Raw genomic sequence first — 24,041 nt, forward strand, 5'->3', positions numbered from 1 at the left:
TTCTTCTTCTCTTGCAAACTTTTAAATCTCTGTCAAAGTTCAAGACCATAAAGCACAAAGCAAGCCAGACACAACTGGATAGGTTCTGCGTGTTAATTACTTTCTATGTACAGTACCTTAATTGAAATTTAGGTTCCCGAGCTCCTAATGTTCCATTTAAGATTCTAATAAGATACTGAGTGTAAATTTCAATAATGCTTCAAGCTAGTGGAGCCTTTCTGATTAATAAAAGAATAGAGAGGAGGGATTTTGAGGATCAGGCTTAGAGTTGTTGCCACATGAACTGGGTGATAATCCCACAAGCATCTCAACACCATTCAAGCCCTCCACACAGTATTTGTCCTCCTTATGTACTGCAAAGTATCTGATGTGGGCAGGAGAGAGAGCCTCCTGCTGAGTTATTGCATTTTCGGTATTTTCCATGTTCACACTGATTATTTCACATTGCTGGTAGACATCAGTCTGTACCATGTTGGCCGTGTCCACACAGTTTGGAGACCTCATTATCAACATGAGAGCTACCAGCCTCGATGCCAGTAGCGATATGTGAAGCCTTGACTGACTCACGGATGCTGCTTACCTCAGCATGAACAGGAATTAATGAGTCTCAGGAGCTGAAGCTGAGAGACAGGAGACGGAGTGGGAGAGACGAGCTTTCTTGTTATCCTGAATCGCCAATGTAGATGGAGCTGAAGGACACAACATGTCCCAGTGTCTTTAGGAGGAGCGGGCCTGTTTACAGTAGTATGAGAAAGCTTTGACAGTGAATGATCCTCAACCCTGTCGCCAGAAAGAAACCGCTTTGGATGATCCTGTAAATACGTCCAGTGCTGATGTTTTTCTAATTTTCACTGTTTCGGTTTGCAGATTATGGTGCATTATAGTTTAAGTCTGAGAAGTGTTTCCCTCACATTCTGCTTTGCTACATGAAAGGCACACTACTGGCTGCGATGACACTGAGCAAAGTTTAATGGATTGGTATCAGTTGAAATAAAGCATTTCTTCAACATTCTGGATTCACTTAACTGTGTTTTGTCCAGCACAGCCTTTTCAGCACTGCTCTCAGTTATGACAGACACGCTATTTAAAGTGAAAATTCAAGTGAGTGGATGATTATGAAAATTATCTGGGCTCCAAACTCTGACGCTGAGGTTGAATACACATTTTGCTGAAACATTTTATTGTCAGTGACTCCCAAAACGACATGACTGTTGCAGCAGCGTACCAACAACAGACGAACCTTCACCTCCGTTGTTCCGTCACAGTTTGGTTAGATTTTGGAAAACATCATGGTTTAGATTAAAGCTGGGGTTGGTAAGACTGTTCAAACCAGTAGAGGCAATACAAGTTGAATCTTAAAAGTATCCAACTGAAAAAAATCCCACCTCCTCCCTTCAGGCCTCCCTTCAGAGCCACCATAACTATTATAGCGTTTAATGCTATCGTTAGTCGCTACAGGAGTTTGTTGAATGTACTTTAGTTACGTTAAGGATGTGACTTTACCAGAGTTGAGCTGATGAGTTAAAATAACTTACTGTTGACTTTCAGTTACATAGCCGACTGGACACGAACAGGGTGAAAGTCCTGTACTTGTTTGACTGGACTGTCCATCCCCGACCCTCTTTATACTACTTCACCCGACTCCCTCCTTTGCTGCTCTAATGATTACCAGGGCGCTAGGTTGTAGCTAAACAATAAACGTAAATGTAGGTCATAACAAGCTGCTTTCACCGTCAACCTATTCGGTCCCTTTTCTGATGAGGACAGGCTGCATTTTGAGCTGTTTCTTTGCTCGTTCTTACTGATGAAAATGACAAAGGTCATATCAGCTGAAGATAACAAACATTCATTTCATGAGTAACTCGCTGGAAGGCTACAAAGAAAGTGTTTTAGATTTGTGTGCTATCTGCAGCCGCAATCTGTACCCAGTCATTTGGAAGGTATTCAACTCTAACATCCACTGTACAACTGTTTTTTTTTGTAGTGCCAGCAGCAAGCTATGTCTTCTCCTGTACAATTGATCAGCTGATCGTTGTACTGATCGATAAACATAATTTCGAGGGATACTGGCCTGTGTTACATTTGTACATTCCTAGTTCTCTTTGCGTGACCAACAAAAACAAACACGCAGAAAGAGGGATATTTTTTATGGTTCAAGTGCTCCTGGGCGTGTGTGTGTGTGTGTGTGTGCGTGTGAGTTTTTAATTTAATACTCTCTATTTTATTGATCATCTATTAATATTATTCATCTTTTTTTTCTATTTGAGCTCGGCTCAGGCAGTGCAACAGAATGTCATTGTATATAATCGTACAATGACAATAAAGATATTCTGTTCTGTACTATTCTGCTTTTCACTCTGTGCTGATCCTGGTCCCATTATTTCATGTGATTTACCCTTCCAGTAAAAATCCATAAATTTAGTCTTCAGGGCCAACAGTGCAGCGAGAGTTATCATTGCATCGAATATTTATTGTACATTTTTACTAGCTTTTTCCCCACATTAAAAAATGACAACATTTACATTTACTACATTTAATGTTGAATTTATTAGTAGTTCTTCAGGAGCTTGGCAGTCAGATGAATAATGGTCAGAACACACGATGGAAACATTTGACACAGTGTTTAAAAATGCTGTTATATCTGAGGCCTCAATACAGTCGGACAGGACTGAATCTGATGTACATATGCTATATTAAAGGTAGGGCAGCTCCGGGTACCATGACATGAAAATATTCCTGTGGGGGTGCCATGGTCCATAAAAGTTGTCATGGTTTGGGTTTTTGGTTAGTCGTTCCCTTTTTCTTTTTCTTTTATTTATTTTTGTACATTATATCCTGGTGTGCCATGTTTTACTTTCCACATCCTGTCTTTGTCTGTCTGAGAACATCGTGGCGCAGTGAATGATGAGCAGTAGAAAGATAGTCTTCTTGATTGAACTTACACTCAGCTTTCTACTTGTGTCGCTGTCATGCTTTTATTTTCGGCCAGTCAAAAAGACGCTATCCGGGCATAGAAACATCAGAAAATGGCTGAAACACAAAGATAGAGATACACTGGAGAAATGGTCTGACAGAGTGAGGGGGGTGAGAGTGTCAGCTGTGGTGGGTTACTGTAGTGGCAAAGAGGACGGGGTGGTGTGTGTTCTGGTTCGTTATTTAGGATTCGAAGAGGATTTGTTCAAACTGAAACAGGATGTTAAATTGCTTTTGAAGATTCAAAAGCAGAGCTAATCTGCTTCGTCAGGACTGCATGTCATCACATTCAGATTCAAATGTTGTTGAATCACAAAGAGGAAACAAAAACCAGAAATCTTTCATGTGAAATATCCCAAACTGTTCATGTCCATAATTTATGGTGAGAAAATGTGTTTCCAGAGCCTCAAAAACATCTTCCAACATGCATGTGATCTCCTTCCAGGTACAGGAGCTGGTAGAAGACATAAAGCACTCGTTGGACCTCCGGCTGCACGAGCTGGACTGGATGGATGAAGCTACCAAGGAGGCTGCCAGAGCAAAGGTTCACAACCTAACTCAGCTTGTGCATCACAGACACGACTCCCTGCCAGATCCGATTAGTATTTGAAAAGAATTTAATTATTTCTTTGCAATTCCTTTCTTTCCGGGGGGTTTGATTGATTGCTTGGTTAGATAGAAGTGTGTGATAGAATACATCAAGGGCTTGACATTGAGAAGTAAGGATCGCCTAATCCGGATCTCTCTCTCTCTGTGGTGCTGATTTAGGGTCTGCACTGCAAGATATCCCTTCTAATACTTTTACAATCTGAAGTTATAATCCTTTTAGAGGGCCATGCTGAATATAAAGAGCTTCCCTGTAATCCTATTACATTGGGTTAGCTTGATTAGTTGATGTGTATGTGTGAGACAGTGCTTGGCTTGATGGTTGTGTGCCTCGGTCCAAAGAGGAGTGTGTGTGAGTGGTTATTAGTTACTGCGAGTGGATGTAGGGTGATGTTGGACCAGCTGTTTCTTCTCCACGTTGCCCATCACTCTCTCTTCTTCCTCTCTACCAGCTACAGCACATGATGGTGATGACAGGGTACCCAGATTTCCTGCTCAAACCTGAGCTCATAGATCAAGAATATGGGGTGAGTCATGAGTTTTTCTATTTCACTCTCACACATCATGGGAACAAACTCTACTCTCCAGCGTCCCACCCTCTCTCTCTCTCTCTCTCTCTCTCTCTCTGTCTCTCTCTGTCTCGGAGATGATTTTCTATTAGACATCACCATGCATCCTTAGACCTGCCAACCTGTATGCATTTTGCGTAGCAGGTACACATTTTGACATGAAATATGCAAGTACATTTTGTCACTCCAAAATACGCTAAAAAAGCTGGTGACGCCTTCTGAATTGGACCAATTGTGCGGCAGTAATAAAAAGAGGCAAGAGTGATATGCCAAGAAGCCTGTAGCCTGCCAAAAACCTAAAGAAGAAGAGCTGGACCAATCATAGCGCTGGATTCATTTTCCTTGCCTTTACCCACTGATGATTGACTGAATGTGTAATGTAGATTCAAGAGACTCATGAGGATCTGCCAATCGACAGCAGCACTCTTGACCATGATTTTATCTGTCTTGTTCTCACTCCTCTCTCCGGATTTTCTCTTTAACTCCTTTGTAACAATAAATGGACTGTGTGAAAAGTTAAGTTTAAGTGGGTACTATGATAAACACGATATTCAGAGGGCCCCGGAGCTAAATTATAGCTTTATAATTTACAAACCAAGTTCATAAAAACCACGACATTATTCTCTTATTGGTACTTCTCAACGCTTAGTGGGCTGTTGTCCGTGATGCAGACCCCTGACGCTCTCCCAGTCCCGTCTGTGTGCAATAAAACCTTCACAACTAAAAAGCTATTACTTTATCCATACACCTGTTCAACAAACATAAACGTGTGAACATGCAATGAAACGATATCTTGCACAGTGCGCTAGTTTGGCAAATTGTTACAAACATGCCACGACATAAGCTGTCTGTATGTGGTCTGTGTAGCATAGTTTGCCACATATCTTAAAATGTCGCGACTTCTTGTAAACTGCTGCTGGCTGGAACAAAGAAGCCTGTCATCCCTCCCCCTGCAGGAGGATACCTGCAGGCAGTAAATCACCTGAGCAGAGGGAGGAGGACGGACTGATACTGACTGATGTTCTTGTTCTTCATTCACTCTGTATTGTCATGACAGGAAAAATATTTATTTTACTGACATTAAATTTGTTTCCGGTGCGATATTATCATGTTTATACAGTGACTTGGCTGTTTTAAACATCGCTGTTGCTACTCTAGAAATAACTTTGGGTTATTTAAAATATGAATAAAACATTTACATACAGTATCTGATTTTTGGCTGCGGCTAAGTCGTGTTTTCAGCTTTCAGTTGGCCTCACTTCTACCAAGAATAAGGCATACATTATGCAAATGTGTGACATGGTGATGTAACGTGATGTCAAGAAGTCACAGAATCAAACTCGGGGATACTGACGAGGCGTTTCAGGCACCTCAGGAGCAGTGTTTTCTGTGGGAGAGAGAAGCTCCTGTTGCCGCTGACTTTGAGATTTTAACTTTCAAGATAACACTACATTTCAGTTCAGTACATTGCATTTACATGCACAAGAACCGACATAACACACCGAAGGATAGAAAAAAGATGCATAATAGGTCTCCTTTAAGTATGTTGATAAAACCAGGAGGCATGTGCATAAGCAGTGGCAGAGTTTGTTGATGGAAAACTAGCAGGCAGCTCTATAAACAGATGCACTATATATACTGTTCATTAGGTGACAAGTTTTTGCTTGAATGTGAGTGAAGCGGAATCGAAATTTTAAAAAACTATGCTTGAGTGCACCATGAAGGTGATGCTCAAAGTAGGGTAGGTGATTCAAAGAGAAAAAATACACGACCCTGCTCCTCTCAACAAAATCCCTCTGACAACAAGACCACTACTGGTGCAAAACTGTAGTGAAAAGTAAAAAAGTTCTTTTTCAACCCCAATTCCAAAAAAGTTGGAAATAAAATCTTTTTCAACCATATTTATATTTGCAGAGGAAGTGGGTCCTCCTCCATAAGAGCCCGCTGTGTTGCACCACCATGTTTCTACAGGTGCCCAGAACAAAATAAAAACAAATATTGGCTCCGGAGAGGCAAGGGGTATTTCATTGTTTGCAATCTGCGACCTCACCACTAGATGCCACTAAATCCCTCACACTGGACCTTTAATGTTCAAACCGATAAACGCTCACTGTTAAGTGTTTCCCCTCGAAGCCGACCTGTTCCCCCGTCCCAAGCATCGGATGCATATTTCATCATTTGTCAGGATCAGATCATTTATATCAAATATAATTTATCATTTAGACTGTTTCTAAAATGTAACCAGTATGTTTTCATGCAATATTCGCCCAGAGAAAATATGACAGACACTGAAACTATCACCAAAAGGTGAACCTCTCTGAACAGTCCAATTGAGTTACATGGGCCCCGAAAGGAAGTGGTCCACAAGGTACCTTTAAATCAAGAACTGCAATACTTCGTTGGCTTGGATGAATGAAAATCCTCAGCTGTTTACAGTAATATTACAGCCGAAATACATTTGATGTGGAGAGAAATTGATAGCTTTTAATCTCAACTTTACTGACAAGCAAAGAGTTGCTTTAGCTGTGTTACTGGTTCTTTTCCTTAAGTCTAAAGTTTGCAGACTCATAGGTGGGAGGTGGTTGTGTAAGCTCTGTTAGAGTCAAATGTCCTCCATCTGCTCCCACAATGTTAAGTAATGCTCTGCACAGATGTGCATTTTTGTCACAAACTGACAGAAGCAGATCTGGCCGTTTGAGACTAAACAAAAGCAAACAAGGAATATGATGTGTTTACTGTCAGTTTAAAGGATGGAGATGTTACAGAAGCACAATACTACAATTATTTTGGCAAGTAAACAAAATCAGTTTTCAATCTGTGTAAAATAAACTACTGCAAGTGCATTTTAATGTTCAGCACTACCATCACAACAGGAGTAGCTTTCACCCATACTAAATCACAAATAAACTGTGTCTCAGGCACCATTGATTACCACTATTTACAGAGTAACACCTAATTAATAGCTGACTTAGTAGCTCTGTTTGCCTGACCACACTTCTACAAACATTCAATTGAAGGGAAAGTTGGACATTGTGGGAAATCCACTTATTTGCTTGCTTTAAGAGTTCCATTAGATGTTGCCATGTTCCATTGTACTCTGATGTCTGTATGTTAAATAGGAAGCTTTATCAATCAACTGGTTACATTAGTTTAGCACAAAGACTGGAGACATGAGGAAACAGACAAAATCCACCTCCAGCATCGCTGAAGATCAGTAATTATCTCTTTAGCTATATCTCATTACTTTAGTCTGCACAAAAGCCAAAGTGCAATTACTACAAGTTGTGATTTTAGAGGGTTTTGGCTATTTCTAGGATGATCACAGTGGCGTCCTGGAGTCTTTTCGCCGCAGTGCGTTTGCCAGCCAACCAGCTGAGCTTTCAGACAGAGTGGGCTAGCTTTGCTGATTGCCTGAGAGTGGTTGCTTTATAGTGACCATACAGATAAGTGACATCAATCTCTACAGATAAAAGAAAGGGAATGAGCATACATTTATCTTATCTGTACACATTTTGCAAGAGATTACTCAAAGGTTTATTGAAGTAATTTTACAACACCAGGGTTGTAGAAGGAATGTGAGTTGTAGTCCCTTTATGCTATACAACAAGAGATGATGAGTTCAGGAGTCTCGCAGCCTCAGGAAAGACACTGCTCCGTAGTCTGGTGGTACAGCAATGGATACTTCTGTAGCTTTTCCAGGATGGCAGCAGATTCTTATCTGGGACTATTAACTGAACTGCACATAAAAAGGCTTTTCGTGCATGAAGATACAACATTTTACTTTGTGAATTTTAGTGGCACTGGTAGGCAGATTTTGTAAAGATTGGACAAAGTAGTGCTCGCCATTTTCCCCTGGTTTTCAGTCTTTCTGCTAAGCTAAGCTAATATGCTGATAGCAGTAGCCTCATATTTAGTGAACTAGTCTGACTCACTGGATGCAGACTGTTGGTATAAGCCTGCCATTGGGTGCCTTTATCAGGTGACATTGTCTTCCCTTTTGCGATCTGCGTGGAACTGTTTTCAAATCCCTGTCACTAACTGTAAGAACTAAAACAAGCTAGTAGTTTTTACCTTTTTTTTTGCAGGGATTTAGCCATTTTAATGCCAGAGCTTGCTTCCCCAGATGCAAAACAAGCCCTCCCCCAAGACTATTATTGTACAAATCATGATAGTGGTATGAAACTTCTCATCAAAGTCCGTTGCAGAAGGTGAATAAGTGTATTCCCAAAATGCGAACTATAGCCTACAGTAAAGCTGTTCACGCTCATAATCATTTCATATCTGTGGTTTTACAGTTTGATGTGGACGAAAAGACCTATTTCAAGAACATCCTCAACAGCATCAAGTTCAACATCAAGCTGTCAGTCAAGAAGATCCACGAAGAAGTTGACAAGACGACGTGAGTGTCACATCTCTTCATATTATACAAGCTTCACTAGCCTCAGTTCACTGGCACGCAGTGCAAAGCAATTAAAGAAGGTTAATATATTTGAGATCCAGTCTGAGCTCATGCAGCTGAGGCTCACACCAGAGCCTGCAGTTACATCACTGTGAGTGTGTCTCCCTAATATGTTTGACATGCCTAACATGTGTCCCTGTGAATCCCTTTTCAGTTTGACATATTTGTTGACGCGCTTCTAAATTAAACCAACAGATACCAAATCGACATACACAGCTGGAGAAAATCCATTTGATTTACTTATCTATAGCAGCCAGGCAGCAGCAAAGTGCTGTGGGACACGAGCTTCATTTTTCTGAAATACAGCCCTGTACGCCCGGATTGAGTGATTCTCTGCTATGACAACACATTACAGTCACATTAGTATTCCAAGGTGCTCAAAACAACTGTATCATTAGCCCACACTCAATGCCCTGAGGAGTTAAATCACTTACTCCCCTTTTATCACCAAAAGTGAACCTCTCATCACTCACTGTTTTGTCACGAGGAGAAAAACAAAGAACGAAGCACTTCTCCTCCCCGTGTTTGTCTCCCCTCCATCTCTCCGCATTCTGTGTAGAGCCATCAGTCTCTCCCTCCTAGAAACAAGGGCATCTCACACTTTCAGAGTTCGTCATTTGGAGGATTTTGTGCCCATCGATTGGCCGGGCTCTAAGTGGATTACCATAAAGGAACTGTCCGCAGTTTCATATGCAGAGAGGAACTTTGGCCGTGGGACCACACACACTGAATATTTCTCACCAGTGGGGTTTAGAGAGATTGATAGGCAGAGGTGTTTGGGATTCTGTTCGGGAGCCAGTGTGTTTCGAGTAGGTAGATTGGTGATTTAAGTGTGTGTGTGTGTGTGTGTGTGTGTGTGGTGGTGGTGGTGGTGTTGGGGGGGGGGGGGGGGGGGGGGGGGGGGGGGATCCCATCTTTAAAACCCTGTTTGTCTGACACTGTTTTTCTCCTCAGGTGGCTTCTCCCCCCTCAGGCCCTTAATGCCTACTACCTCCCTAACAAGAACCAAATGGGTGAGTGCGTGACTCTTCATTGTACATACTGATATTGTTCTCTCCGTCATGTGTCTCTACAAATAAACACACACGCAGTCCTTCCCCCATTGCCATTCTGCACCACGACACGGACCGCGCATTAGCTACATGCAATTACACCATGTTGCTGCCTATTTTCGACAAGTCAAACGTGGCAGCAGCTTATAAAAAAGCGTCCACCTCCTCATATCATATTCTTTCTCATCGCTCACTTTCTACTTCGATCTCCACCTCACATACTTAATACCCCCCTGGAGGAAAAACAAGCAGTAACACCTTTCCGAGTTTTAACAAATCTAGCCCTGTCACCCCCGTTACCCTCCCTCCCTCCCTCCCTCCATCCTTTCCTCGTCTTCTCCCAGGATCGGTCCGCTGTCTGTGTCTGCCTGCCAGCTGGATTAAATCTCTCGGAGAAAAATCAATGGTGTGCTCGCAAGCTGATGCTAGAGGACAGGAGGAGTCAGACAAACAGTCCTCAGAGCCCCCCTGTGTCCATTTTTTTTAACCTATACACATTATTTTCTCACTTTATCACTTAACCCAACCACTTCAGTTCTCAACTGTGTCTTCATTTTCATCCTATTCATCTCGCTGACTTCTTTTATTTCATGTCTAGTATCAGGTTCCGTTTGAAGATGAAGAGACATGGACAAAGGTTTAATTAAAAATAGTTTCTGAACATTGATGATTTTTTTTCTCTTCCCTAGCGGCTTTATTAATACAGAGTCAGTTTTAACTTGATTTAATTGGCTCACAGTTAGTAAATGACTGATTTGACTGACACAGACAGCGTTCAACCCTGACTACCTAAACAACATACATTAACGTCATGTAGCAGCATTATGTAGAAATTAGCATTTTGTGCAATGTGTCTATGTCTATCATAGGTCATAAGAAAAAGAAAAACCAAACTGTGGAGTGAGTGAAGAGAGAGAGAGTGTTAGTGAGAACAAAGCAGTGAATGAGAGAAATAAAACATTTTTTCTGGATGTTTTGTGGCATTTACATTCTTAAGTACAATAAACATAGCTACACATCTGCATAACCCTCCAATGAATTTTTAGAATGAATACAGTTGAAGTGCAGGCTACATCCTGTCTTCCCTCTTCGCTCTGTGTGTATGTAGCTTGCCCCGCCCTCAGTCAAATAGACACACAGACCTGCAGCTCTTATGGCAGCCATATTCTCAGTTGAAGGTTTTGAGACACTGACAACATACAGCAGACATCTTGTGACTAGCTCAGTGATAATATGCTACTAGGATCATTTAAAGCTCCACCAGGTAACCTCAAAGACTGGCAGCAGCAAAGGGTGTCAAGCCTTGACACCCTTTGCTGCTGCCAGTCTTTGAGTCCAGGTATTACTTGACTCAAAGGATTATTTTGAATTTTAAAAAAGAGTTCTAGAGATACTTGCTGCTGTTAAGGAAACTGATTTGTATTTGCTGAAAGCAATACATTTTGGCAAATAGGGAGACTTTCTTTCACTGTCCACTCCAGCAACTGCAGATGAGATTTAGAATGGTTGTACATTTCACATCAACATCAAGGCTAGAGAAGCTTTAAGACAACTGTGTTTTCCATTTCCTCCCAACCGCCAACATATTAACTGATATTAATATGAGTTGTATCTGGACATTTCCACTTCCCTCAATGTGTCTCTTTATCCGTCCTCCAGTCTTTCCTGCCGGCATCCTTCAGCCCACTCTCTACAACCCCGAGTTCCCACAGTAAGTATTCCTCCTTCTGTCCCTGCTGCATGCTCCGTAGGGAGGCAACAACATCACAAACAGCCATAACAACAAGGGTCATTAAAGGCTACGTTAGTCTGGCAAGCCTCTGCTTCCCTGAAGCCCCAGCATACCTGATTAAACCAATTTAACTACCCACCAAGAGCTCAATTACTGAACAAGGTCCTGCTAATGGAACAGGTGTCATTGAGAGGTTGCCTCCCTAAATGTGAGTCCATTGAGTAATTTGATGGTGCATGAAAATAGATAGCCTCCCTGTCTGTCTCTCTGTTCTACTTATCTCACTTGTTCTCATTTCTGGCTCTCAAATAAGCTCTTTGTGATGAGAAATTCATGCGTTAGAGTCACAGCACTATTGGACAAAGCTATTCATAACTTTAGATTAGTCACACAGTTAAATTAGAACACAAAGTATTTCAATTTTAGCCGTGCATTTTAGATAGAAGCTCTTATATGGGGGATTTCATGGCCAATAATATTTTTGGAATACAGCTGCTGATAGGAAATGAAGCATTTTCTGACAATATATATTTACTTTAAAGATTTATTATCTTTGTGCCAAACAAGGACCGAGTATTTTATGTAGTGTTTCACTCTTGTCAGGGTGGAAAAGAATTTAAATACATTTTAAATCATTATACCATTGTGCAAAAAATTCTCACATACTACAGTCTGACTGAAATGTTTTTATACTTTTTTATCCCAATACCTGATCAAAATCAGTTTTTAGGACTTTGTATCTATTATTTACTTTTTGAGTTTGCTGGGGAGGTCACTGCAGAAACAATTATAATAGTTTTGAAAGAATTATAATAACATCACTTTCAAGGCTTTGGAAGCATTAGCCTGGGCTAAGCAATAATAATAGTGTTAGTAGTATTCACTCGATAAAGTCACTAACCTGAATCTTCATGAATGAATGATACGCTGGACCAAATGCTCTAAGAAAGAGGATCCTGTTACCATGGAAAGCGCTGGTTCTGGTTAAGTGACAGGAAGCGCTGGAAGTCACAGCCATAATTTGTTGAAGGTATGATGGGAGCTTGGAATAAGGTGGACATGATATGTTTACATTTCAGTCTGTACCAAGAGTGTATTGAGGTTTGGTTGCTCATCCATAAGTATATAACAAGATCAACGGAAAGTAATGAATTGAGGTATACTGATCAAAATGTCTAACTAGAATATATTCAGGTCTGGACTAGTATAGATAAGACTAGTATAGGGTTTACACAATATTAAGTGCATCATAAACATAATTAGACAACTGACTGGCTCGTATCCCATGGTGATAAATAGGCCTTTTTCACAGCAGACATTTTGACAAGAAAAAGGATACAGTAGGTAGTAACAACATTATTGATGGCTCTGCTGTATTCCAATGGGTCATGAGGGTGAGCCAGCGTGAACATTACCAGAACCCTTAAACTGAAGCAGCTTAATGGCATTCAGCCATCATTTCTTGTATTTTTCTTTTACAGCATTCAATGAATTTCTAGCCTTTTCCACTCCTTTCTGAGTATAATTGACTTGTAATCAGTAATTTATATTCATTCATATAACTTCCTTTCTCCCTTCCAGACCGACCCTGCTTTCCATTTTTTCATCCATTCATTCATTCATTCATTCATTCATTCATTCATTCAGCACAGTATGAAAATCCATTCCACACAATATGGTGACAAATACCTATAACTGTTTTGAAAAAGTTATGCACTGAAAAATCTAGATGAAACGAAATACATGTATGCATTACATGGACATTTCAATTCAATTCAAATCACTTCTGCTCGTGAAAAAAAGATTGAAAGCTGACTCAAAGCATCAAACATTTACCACTGCCAAAAATAGTAAAACTTAAAACAGTCAGTTTTAAAGTAAAACTGACTGTTTACAGTGATTGATTACTTGTTGCAAGAATGTTTCAATTTTCTCCAAGTTGATTTTCATACAACAGTGGCATTAATTAAAACCAAATGGCTGACTGGAAGGCAGGAAATGAAATGGTCAGTGAGAAACTATACCAGGAAAACCTGCAGCACTGAGAATTGTGCAGGTAAAACAAATATTCTATTCCACTCTACATATCTTTTGTTAACCAAAGCTATTCACTGAGGAGCAAACATACTGCTGCCAGTATTAAGCATTATTCTAAGCCAGTACAGTACAGTCCAAATAGCTGCACCTCCTGCATTCATATAAACTCCCCTGAGTAACAGTGCACACACACACACACACACACACACACACACACACACACACACACACACACACACACACAACCACACACACTCCTCAATTAGCAGTTTGTGTACCCAACATTAGCTTACACTTCTATGTCTTCATTAGAGGTGATCTCCACTACTTTCACCACCTGCTGCCTTGCATGCTAATCAATATTAATTGATGATGTAATAAAGTGTGTGTGTGCGTATGTGTGTGTGTTAGTGCCTGTCCCCTTGAAGTTATTACTGCAGTAGTCCTAACCTCCCATAAACTCTCGCGCTCTGACTCCCACAAACACGCGCACACACACACACACACCTCCGTGCTATCACGTTGAGTATAATGAAGCTTCAATCAGCCAGTTAGTTTAGCGGGGGAGTCGGGCCCAGTGTGAGGCAGCGTATCGACTAGCTGTCAGAAAGTCATTTTCAGACGTAGCCATGTGAATAGCCCCGAGACTGCCCTCTCATCGCTCTATATATCTGCATGTGCTGCAGAGACAGTGCTCTAGCTCGGCCCAGGGTCAAGGAGAGGTGGAGCAACCCACTGATATTTGGAATCAAGGGCCACACGGGTCGGGGGTATGCGAGATGTGGGCCAGTGCGCCTTCACAAGGTTAGGGCATGTTACGGTCTTGTATATTAGGTTTTGTTTTATACAACTTGGGAAATTAAGATTTATGTTCACACTGCTGCTCAAGGGTCCCAACGCTGAATTTTCCCACACATGTGCACAAATGGATATCTGATGTTTCGCAATCAGTGTGAACAGAAAATGTGGCACTGAGGTCACCGAGCCGACTGTTGTGAGACACCTGCTTTGTTCTTGGAGTGAGTGAGGGGATATGCATACAGACCTAACCTTAGGTATCTGGTCCAAAGCACAAATAAACACACTCACACCTCCGCACAAGGCTGCAGGAAGGTGGCACATTGGCAATTTTTGTGTGAATTAACAATATGCATTAGCTGTGTGTGTGTGTGTGTGTGTGTGTGTGTGTGTGTGTGTGTGTGTGTGTGTGTGTGTGTGTGTGAGTGTGTATATGTGTGGCTCAGACCCCACCCTCAGTCAAACAGACACACAGACCTGCAGCTCTTTATATATCCATGGCAGACCAGGAGCAGAGTTCTGACCTCATACCCTACGCACAGTTATTGGCTCAGGGCTGCACACCACTCCCCAAAGGGTTGCTGCCCAGAAAAGTCCAAAAAACAGCAAAATACAAAAAAAAATAATAAAATAAAATGGAACTAGAGTTCAGGCGGTGGTCTCTGCAGATACAGACACCACCACACACTCCTAGTGGGCCACAGGTGATGATTGAGAGTGACTACTTTTACAAGTCTATGTTTTGGGTTTGTTTGGTTTTTTTTAGAAAAATCCTGCATACTAAACCTTCAATCACCTGTAAATATTGTGCCATTTTTCTCCATCCTGCTGCCAGGTCTCTGAACTATGGAGGAATAGGAGCCATCATTGGCCATGAGCTGACACATGGATATGATGACTGGGGTAAGAATGGCAACCTTTTCAGCCATAATCCCTTGCAACAATGCTCATATACCCACAAGTTTTCACCATTTTAAGTTGCACTCCCACAATTGCACTGAACTTCTCTATTTCACAGAAAGACCAAGGGTTCCCTGATGATTTGTGTAATTTTATTAAATATGTAGGATGCCTGCAACTATACAGCAAAGGCTATTTTGAGCCACAATCTCTAACTTTCATTTCCAGTCTGGAGTGCTGCCCTTTAAGATACATCAAAAGAATATAATGAGGGTGTGAAATCTCTGCCAGCCACCTACCAAATGCTGGAATAATTTTGAGTGTGACTGGTAGGATTGTGCACTACCAGCTTCTTTGGCAGACAGTCAGCCATCATTTCATTCTACAAATTTATTTGGCTAGAAAAGCAGTTCAATTGGCTCTTGAACTGGATCCATCAGCCAAGGTCAACTCTGCGTTTAACTATACTTTGCCTCCTAATAGTTTGACTCCAACAGCTACAAAAAGTGCAACAGATGACATGCTGGGCAGCTCTTTGGACTGTGAAGGAAAGTTGCAGATCGTGTTGTCTCCATGCTAACACTGCCCCCTGCCCTTTTGCCCCTCATCTTAGTGATGCAATGGTTCATGTCCCTAGGGGGCCAGTACGACCGTCATGGCAACCTCAAACAGTGGTGGACAGAGGAGTCCTACAGGAAGTTCCAGAGAAAGGCTGAATGTATCGTCAAGCTCTACGATAACTTCACAGTGTATAACCAGAGGGTGGGTCTGCACACACACAAATGCACAAGTCCTTACTCGCACATACAGTGTTTGCAATAGCATTACATAGATATGTGGATTCACTAATATTTCAAGCTTGATTTATTAGTATTTCTGATTAGATGAATACCACTCCGGGCATTTGTGGAAGACTTTTGCAATATTTTGTTCAGAAAAAAAAACAGATATGCATTACATTTGATGTATAACATGTATGTTCTTACAAAGGAGCACTTTTACATGTAAAGATCTGTTTACTTGGGAGTACTACTCTGCCTGTAAAAGCAGTTGTCAAATGTCTTCAGTGGCCTCGAGGGAGCTTTGTCAAGTCTGAGAAAACAATCCTGATGATGTCATAGTAATGTCATCAGGGTTATCTCTAATTGTGCTTGAAGATGACAAAGACAGACAGCCTTGCATTGCAAACTAGGGAAGTTCTGTTTAAAAATATAGGCAATTTCCCAGGAAAATACGTTCTAACAAAGGAAACTATTGAGTTGAATTTAGGGAAATGTTGAATAGTCCAATTGTTTTTGGACATTGTTAGCTCACTATCGAGACCAAAAAGTCAGAAGATTCTACCTTCTTCTGCTGGATTTGACAATTGTGTCCCCCAGCCTTAAATAAATGCAACACTAAACTCTTAAGAGTACAATTACAGTTGTTTAATTGGAGATTTTGTGGTGATGCTTTGGCAACTTTACCACATTTGTACAACACTGAATATTTTAATTTTGGAAGAGTTTCTGAGAGTAAGAAAATGGACACACTCTCATATGTGCATGGTAAACATAATGCAGCTAGCAGACATTAAATTAGCTAGCCTGGTCTGTCTTGAGTCTCCAGTGGTCGCCTGGCAAACTCACAGTGATGACAAGACTTCAGGAAGTCACAGAAGAAATAGCAAAGCCCCGTAAAATCACAACTTGTAGTTTTTACATTTTGGGTTTTGTCCAGACTAAACTCACAAGATTTAACATAATTAGTGATCTTTAAAAGTGCTGGTATAGTAGGTAGATTTTTCACCTTTGGGCAAGCAGTTGCTTCCTGTGTCCAGCCTTTATGCTAAGCTCAAGTAACTAAGGCTCCCTGGCTCCAACTTCATAATTAACATAAAAACATGTGAGTAGTACTGTTTTTCTCAACTTGGCAAGAAAGCAATAAAGCCTATTTCCATTTTTATTTTCCTATTTTTTTTTAATGAATGAATGAATTTGAAGATGAGGTCAGCAAGAAGCAACTTCACTGAAAATATAAAGATTGGTATTTGATACTGTTCTTTTCATCACACACTAGGTCCTAGATTGAAGTACATCCTTGAAGTACTTCACCAGCACAGAAGTACACAGGCATAGATGTTAAGACCTTTCAGTGTCTCCTTTCAGACATTACCTTTCTGTGTGTCCAGGTGAATGGTCGTCTGACACTGGGGGAGAACATAGCAGACATGGGAGGGCTCAAGTTGTCATACTATGTAAGTAAAGTTTGATACCATCATTGTACAAACACTCTGGCTGTGTGTCTGCAAATAAATGTAAATATTGGAGTTCACTCTATCAGTGTATACCGCCTCTGTCCATTTCCTGTCTCGAAAATCGTTCTTGCTATTCTTCATACACCACTGTGCTTCATTTGCATTAAAGTAAAGAGCAGAAGTGTCCCAGAATCAAGAGAAAAGATCAACATTTTTTATTCAATTCCATTTCCCTGCTTGTATGTGTGTGTGTGTGTGTGTGTGTGTGTGTGTGTGTGTGTGTGTGTGTGTGTGTGTGTGTGGGCGTGTGTGTGTGTGTGTGTGTGTGTGTGTGTGTGTGCGTGTGCGTGTGCGTGTGCGTGTGTGTGTGTTTTCCTGGATAGCAGAGTATCTGGCATGCTGAATAATTTAATTTCATATGGAGTTGCGTATATTAAAGCAAGGAGTGTGTTGTGCATGCAGAAACAAATGTACAAAGGGAATTAGCTAATGCTTTGAAATACACAATACTGTAATAGCAAAACGCAACAATAGTGTCATAATGGCTGTTAGTAATGTCAATCAGAGCTGCTGAGCTGCAATCAAAGTGAGATTGTAAATGTGGTTTCAGATCTTAGTGTGAATTAGTACCCTGCTTAGAACACTGGCCCTGTTCACACTTGGTATCGACATCTGTCCTGGGTGATCTGATCACAAGTGGACAGCTCTACGTACAGGTGTGAATGCCCCCAAGACACACTGAGGACGCATTGGAGATCCGACCACTTAGACCACATTCAGAGGTGGTATGTGACCACATACTTTTAGCAGTGTGTCCTGGATCACATTGAAGGACCGCCTGCTCAACTGCGTAACAAGATGAAGAAGCCACAGCAACAGGCACAAAGGATTACACACTTCATTTCCATGTAGTTTACTATTATATAAATTCCGTGTTTATGCGCTCTTCACCTGCCAATGTTAGCAGCTAAGTTTGTGAACCTCTGTTTCAATTAACCATTTAACTAGTAACTGCATTTATCCCAGACTACCTTAACAAATTGAGCAATTGTGAGAGTTGCTGAGTGAGAAGAATTTTAAAATAAAGCTTTGTGAAACAGCTATGGCAAATGGAAGGAAAAAATCAGCATTGAATGCAATATATTAAGTTTTGTTTCTCTCATTTAAATTGTTTCTCTGCTTGTCACAGCATCACTGTAGCAGCCTGTCTTTGTATAATGCAGCTGTTTGAAACCCCATTTTCAAGATATTACACTGTTTACACTGACTTTAGGAATGAGGAGAACATTTTATCAATGCTAAACATGTAACTTTACAAATACAGTGATCTACAGTATATAGTCTTTTCTCTGTCGATCTTGGAGAAAGTCCCCAGATTCCCTTAAAGATTGCCATCTTCTAAAGTTGTTCAGTTAGGAAAAACCTTTATAAATGTTGTGAAATGTTGTCTATGACTTTATTATTTGGGCCATCTTATACATTTCTTATAACAGTTCTCAAAAAAATTCAGTAAAAAAAAAAATTGTCTCAGTGTTGTTCCAGTGTTGTGTACTGTATGTTCATGATCATATAGAGCGGGGAAGTGAGATCTGATCGCAAGTGGTCACTCTGAACGGACGGTGTGAACTGACTTTAGAGCTGTCCACTTGTAATCGGATCACTCAGGATGGATAGTAATACAAGGTCTGAACATGCCTAATTAGGTGCAGGATCATAATTTCATTTGTAATGCATCTCCTGTCATTAATTATTCACTCCCTCCACACACCTCTCTCGCTGTCCAGGCGTATCAGAAGTGGGTGAGGGAACATGGTCCAGAGAGGCCCCTACCTGGCCTCAGATACACACACGAACAGCTGCTCTTCATCGCCTTTGCACAGGTAAAGAATCTTCCCAAAAGTTTCCTACAACTCTTTTTCATTACATTTACATGTTAAATCATTTTAGCTGCCACTCTCAGCTGGAGCGACTGATCACAGAGAGCAGGTAGGAGTTCTGTATTATCCCAACATTAGCGGATGGATGCATTAACCATTGGAGGGATCAGAAAAAAGCATTGTTCATGACAGCACAGTGGCTCTAAGCACCAGACCACCGCTGCTCCTTGTAACTATTATGACTATCATTGAATTTCAATGGTGTCATTGAAATTCACAGCTTAATGTAACAGTGGCAAAATCCAGACAGAGTTTTAATGCAATTTGCAGTGTTTTAGCATATTTTTAAAATTCTTGCCACAGGGAAGTGATATAAAAATCATGTATATTTGTACGTGCCTTTATTTTAAATGTCACATGTGCATAATTTTTTCAGCTGTGAGCCAAATCAACCACCTTTGTGGTCACATAAAATTAATGTGATTTAGTGTTTTAATTCTGCAAAGCAGGCCAGGAGACACACTTCTTAAATATCCAACCACTGACAAATGCAGGGCTGCAACTAATGATTACACTAAGTATTGGTTTGCCTGCTGATTACCTGCTGTAATTGTTTGGTTAACAAAATAAAGACCCATACTGTAGGTAAAATAGTAAGATATTCGGTTTACTATTGGAGAAGATTAAGAAAACGAGCAAATGTTCACACTTGAGAAGAGAGGAGTTTTATTTGAAAATGATCATTAGTCTATTTTCAACGTTTCTGCCAATTCACTTGTTGGTTAGTTGCCTAATTGTTTCAGTTCCAATGAAATGGCCAAATATTCTACTCAGATCACAGATCATTCATGCTACAAAGATGTCTCCAGAGTGTGTGGTTTTGGCTGACCATATAAATTTATGGCCATAATTTGTTGCATGACCACTTTCAGCCAATCATGGTGCAATCAATAGTGAAAAAACTAACTCAGATCCTTTGCTTAAGTTTGAATATCCTTCTTTAGTAAAACTACACTTTTAACAACAAAATGTACTTAAAGTATCAAGTTAAAGTACAAAAAATGGCCCTTGACTGACATATTATTATGTATTACATTAAAGGATTGTTAATACTAATTATTCAACATATAGTTAGTATTTTACAGCTGTTGTTGCTCAAGGTGGAGCAAGTTTCGGGAGCCCTCCAAAGGGTCACATGATGCATCTGAGGGGTCTTGAGATAATGTTGGGGTAGAAAAGAGGAAATAAACAAGTTCTGCTGCAGCTCTATTTAATGTGTTTTTGGGACTTTTTTCTAACCTGTGCTTTTTGTGAAATGTAAAATAATTTGACCTCTTCGGGCCTTGAACAGTTAGTTAAATATCACCCTCTGAGAAGGTTGGAGGGGAAATCACTCTTTGATGGAACTGCTAAACAACTCACATCTGCATCGAGACAAGGGGCTCCAACTGCTTTGTTGTTAGGGTTCACCAGAAAGGTTGAGAACCACTGGTTTGACCTCAAACCAAAACATTTTTTAAGCTTATATCTGTTTTCATGTAAAATCTTATCTGGGAAGTAACTAATAAGTTTGGCTCTTAAAACCAATATGGTGCAGGAAAACATACAATGTTTCCCAGTAAACTGTAGTGCAGTAGCAGTATGACGTTTTAGAAAATGTAAATACGCTTTCCAGGTTGGATCACTGATTGTGTTCATGTTGTCTTTTCAGAACTGGTGTATGAAGAGAAGATCTCAGTCCATCTACTTGCAGCTGCTGACTGACAAACATGCACCAGAGCACTACAGGTACAACATATGCACTTACTTGAAAACCACCCAGAAAATCACTGCTGTTACATTTTTGCGCATTGACTTGTTGACTTGTTATGCTTTAGAATTTTTTCTTTTCCTTCAGTGTGTTATATAGGTTGTAACAGGTGCACAGGAACACACATCATGTGCACATCGTGACATCACACTATTTCACTATGTCACATTTGCCTGAATCATGCCTATTACGGCTAGTTTGGCACATCACGTCAGCACAGCTGCTCTGCTGTTGTTAGCAGTGCTGGGTAATGCATTTGTGAGTGGACCAATCAGAGCAAACCGGGTACTTGGGAGAGGCACCTTAAAGACACTGGAACTAAAACACAGCGTTTCAGACAGAGTGATGCAGCACTAGACAGTATGAGAAAAATGTATGCATTTTTTGAGCATTAAAGCATGTAAACCTATTCAAGTTGTAACCCAAAATAAAATAGGGAACCTCAAAATTAGCATAATGCGTCTCCTTTAAGCAAGGTTATCTATTGCTCAATATTCATCTACTATATTATATCTACATCTAAGATATCCAAAAAATGACAAATCTATCTAAAGCTAACAGTTTCCCAGAGCCCAAAGTGTCTCTCAAATTGTTTCTTTTGTCCAACCAATAGTCCAAAACCCAAAGACTCTTCATTTACTGTTATAAATGAGAAGGAAAAGCCACTAATGCTTACATTTAAGAAGCTGGAACTAGCAAATGTTTGATAAATGATTGAAACAATCAAATATCAAAAAAGTTGGTGGTACATTTTTTTTCCATCCACTAATCATTGCAGCTCCAGTGCACACATTACACAGGCATAAATGTTTCAAGATTTCCACATTACTAATGGTGTGTACTCTCCCCCTGCAGAGTGATCGGCAGTGTGTCCCAGTTTGATGAGTTCTCCCGTGTTTTCCACTGCCCGAAGGGTTCCCCAATGAATCCTGTGGATAAATGCTCCGTATGGTGACCTCTCTGTCTGCCTCTTGACCTTGGGATGAACTTCATCTTCACAGCCCGCACCCAAACACAACCTGTCCCACATCACACATTCATCAGAGCCAACAGGACGATACAGAGCGCATAAAAGCCTGTTCTTGCCTATAAAGGGATACGGGAAGGAAATATATCTTTTCAACATTATCAGTACACATTAGGAAAGTTTATAGAATTGTTCATTGTGTGTTCTAACCAATCTGAAGCATGATCGTGTACATTTATATCATTTGAATATATATATTTTTCTATGTTTGAATTATTTTCAAATCATCTATTTTTCTATTTTAGCAGATAAATCTCATACATCATGCGCCGTATTCATATTAGATTTTTAATTAAGCAACATGTTTCTTCAAGCGTTTCTCTTCTTTGTAGCATCAACTAGAAAAAAAACTTCTGCATATCAGAAGCGTAACGATTGGCAGCAGCAGTGATTTCACTCCCTGATGTACTGGACAAGGACCTATTTAAAATGAACTGAGATCAGTAGCAACCTCGTGCCTGCCAAAATGTTGTTCTTTCCGTTTGGTGATGGAGTCTGATTTGTGTCGCAGTGCTGCACTCTAGAGGCCGCAGAGAGTAATGGTCACTGTTTAACCACCATGACTGTTGTATTGTTTGCCTGCATTGGTCCTCTTGTTACTGTGAGTGTTTGTACGGTTTTTAAGATTTGTCAACTTTTTTAAAAAATAGAAGGTGGACTCATGGTAGATGTTTTTCTCAGGATTTGTAGCAATGCGCAGCGCCAAATGGAGGACACATTCAACTCTTCAGCCTCCAGTACAATCACAAAGGAGCCAGTACATTTATCAAAACGAGCAGAGAAGAAGAGAAATTTTTCCTTACTAGAATTTGCAGCATGGCTAACAACCTTAACCGATTGGATGAGCTTATTTGAGAGCCAATGGAGGAACGTCTGTGATTGGATTATTCACATCTGTGATTCCTGATGAACTCTGAATGACTTCATACAAACCTAGCAAGAGGGGGAGTGCCGGGTCACATCATACAGTGTATTCACAGTTAAGTCACCCAGTAACAGAAGCCAACACTCTGTTCAGAAGAAAGTGCAACGAAATGAAGGATCATACATTTGTACACAGTGTTATTTTAAATAATTACTTTTGTATAAACAATCTGTTGGTACAGAAGAATCTTTGTACAGTGGAGAACTATATCAGATGTTATGGTTGTACAGTCTGTTACGATGAGAGTGCATGTTTCCCTCCTGACCATCATTAACTTCTGATCTCTATATATGGAGGACGACACACACACACACACACACACACCTGTCTGTCTCTTCAGCTGCTATTCCACTTGTGGCTGCTATCTCTCCCTCCCTGTCGGTCACCGTTTAGTGTTTGAATAAATACAAAGGATCACTGTGTCACGCTGCTTTAGTCCGTGTTCAGGTGTGTGTGTGTGTGTGTGTGTGTGTGTGTGTGTGTGTGTTTGTGAGATGTTTCTGTTGGTTATTATCAGTGTGACTGTGTTATCAGCTGTGTCCTCTCAGGCTTGGATTCTCCATCCAGTAATGTGAGCCAGCTCTCTCTTGGCCTCCAAGCACTGGATGGTAGAAGTCCACCCCTCCCGCTCTGCCTCCCGTTTGTGTAAAACCTGCAAGCAAGTTTTTACAATACATAATCATCCAGCTGTGCAAACCAGAAGGCTGTTTCATTAAACAAGATTACCAGTTATACCAGTTACAATCTGCCCGATTGTGTTTTTTCCAAAGTTCCTCCCTGAAGCTTCCTCTGTACGTCTGCACTGTGAACATGATTCATTTTACAGCATGGGCTGCACTTCTGGTGTGTTTAAAATATTAGCAGTCAGGCAACATAAGTGCTTTCAAATGTGTTGCAAAACAAAGCTAATACATGATTTCGACCCATAGATGTAACATGAAACACAGAAATACATCTATTAACAAGACGAAGACTATTCTTTCAGCCATGCTAGTAGCTCTGTGAGGCTGACATCAGCATGCTAACGTGCTCACACCGAT

General features: G+C 40.6%; 1 protein-coding gene across 2 annotated transcripts in view; it reads left to right on the forward strand.

Annotated features, from left to right (window-relative positions):
- ecel1 (endothelin converting enzyme-like 1) overlaps nt 1-23,436 on the forward strand; it is a 68,400-nt gene extending 44,964 nt beyond the window's left edge. The window contains exons 8-18 of one of the 2 annotated variants that reach the window (XM_084351621.1): nt 3,419-3,517; nt 4,032-4,106; nt 8,444-8,547; nt 9,562-9,620; nt 11,319-11,370; nt 15,062-15,129; nt 15,740-15,888; nt 17,297-17,362; nt 19,147-19,242; nt 20,951-21,027; nt 21,905-23,436. In XM_084351621.1, coding sequence (XP_084207747.1) covers nt 3,419-3,517; nt 4,032-4,106; nt 8,444-8,547; nt 9,562-9,620; nt 11,319-11,370; nt 15,062-15,129; nt 15,740-15,888; nt 17,297-17,362; nt 19,147-19,242; nt 20,951-21,027; nt 21,905-22,004 — 945 coding nt within the window. In that variant the 3' untranslated portion in view covers nt 22,005-23,436. The remainder of the gene's footprint in view (nt 1-3,418; nt 3,518-4,031; nt 4,107-8,443; nt 8,548-9,561; nt 9,621-11,318; nt 11,371-15,061; nt 15,130-15,739; nt 15,889-17,296; nt 17,363-19,146; nt 19,243-20,950; nt 21,028-21,904) is intronic. The other variant, XM_084351622.1, reaches the window with a different exon arrangement.
- Nucleotides 23,437-24,041: the final 605 nt, after the last annotated feature.

This window comes from Pagrus pagrus (assembly GCF_965226575.1).
Source record: "Pagrus pagrus genome assembly, chromosome: 4".
In the NCBI taxonomy this organism is placed as follows: domain Eukaryota; kingdom Metazoa; phylum Chordata; class Actinopteri; order Spariformes; family Sparidae; genus Pagrus; species Pagrus pagrus.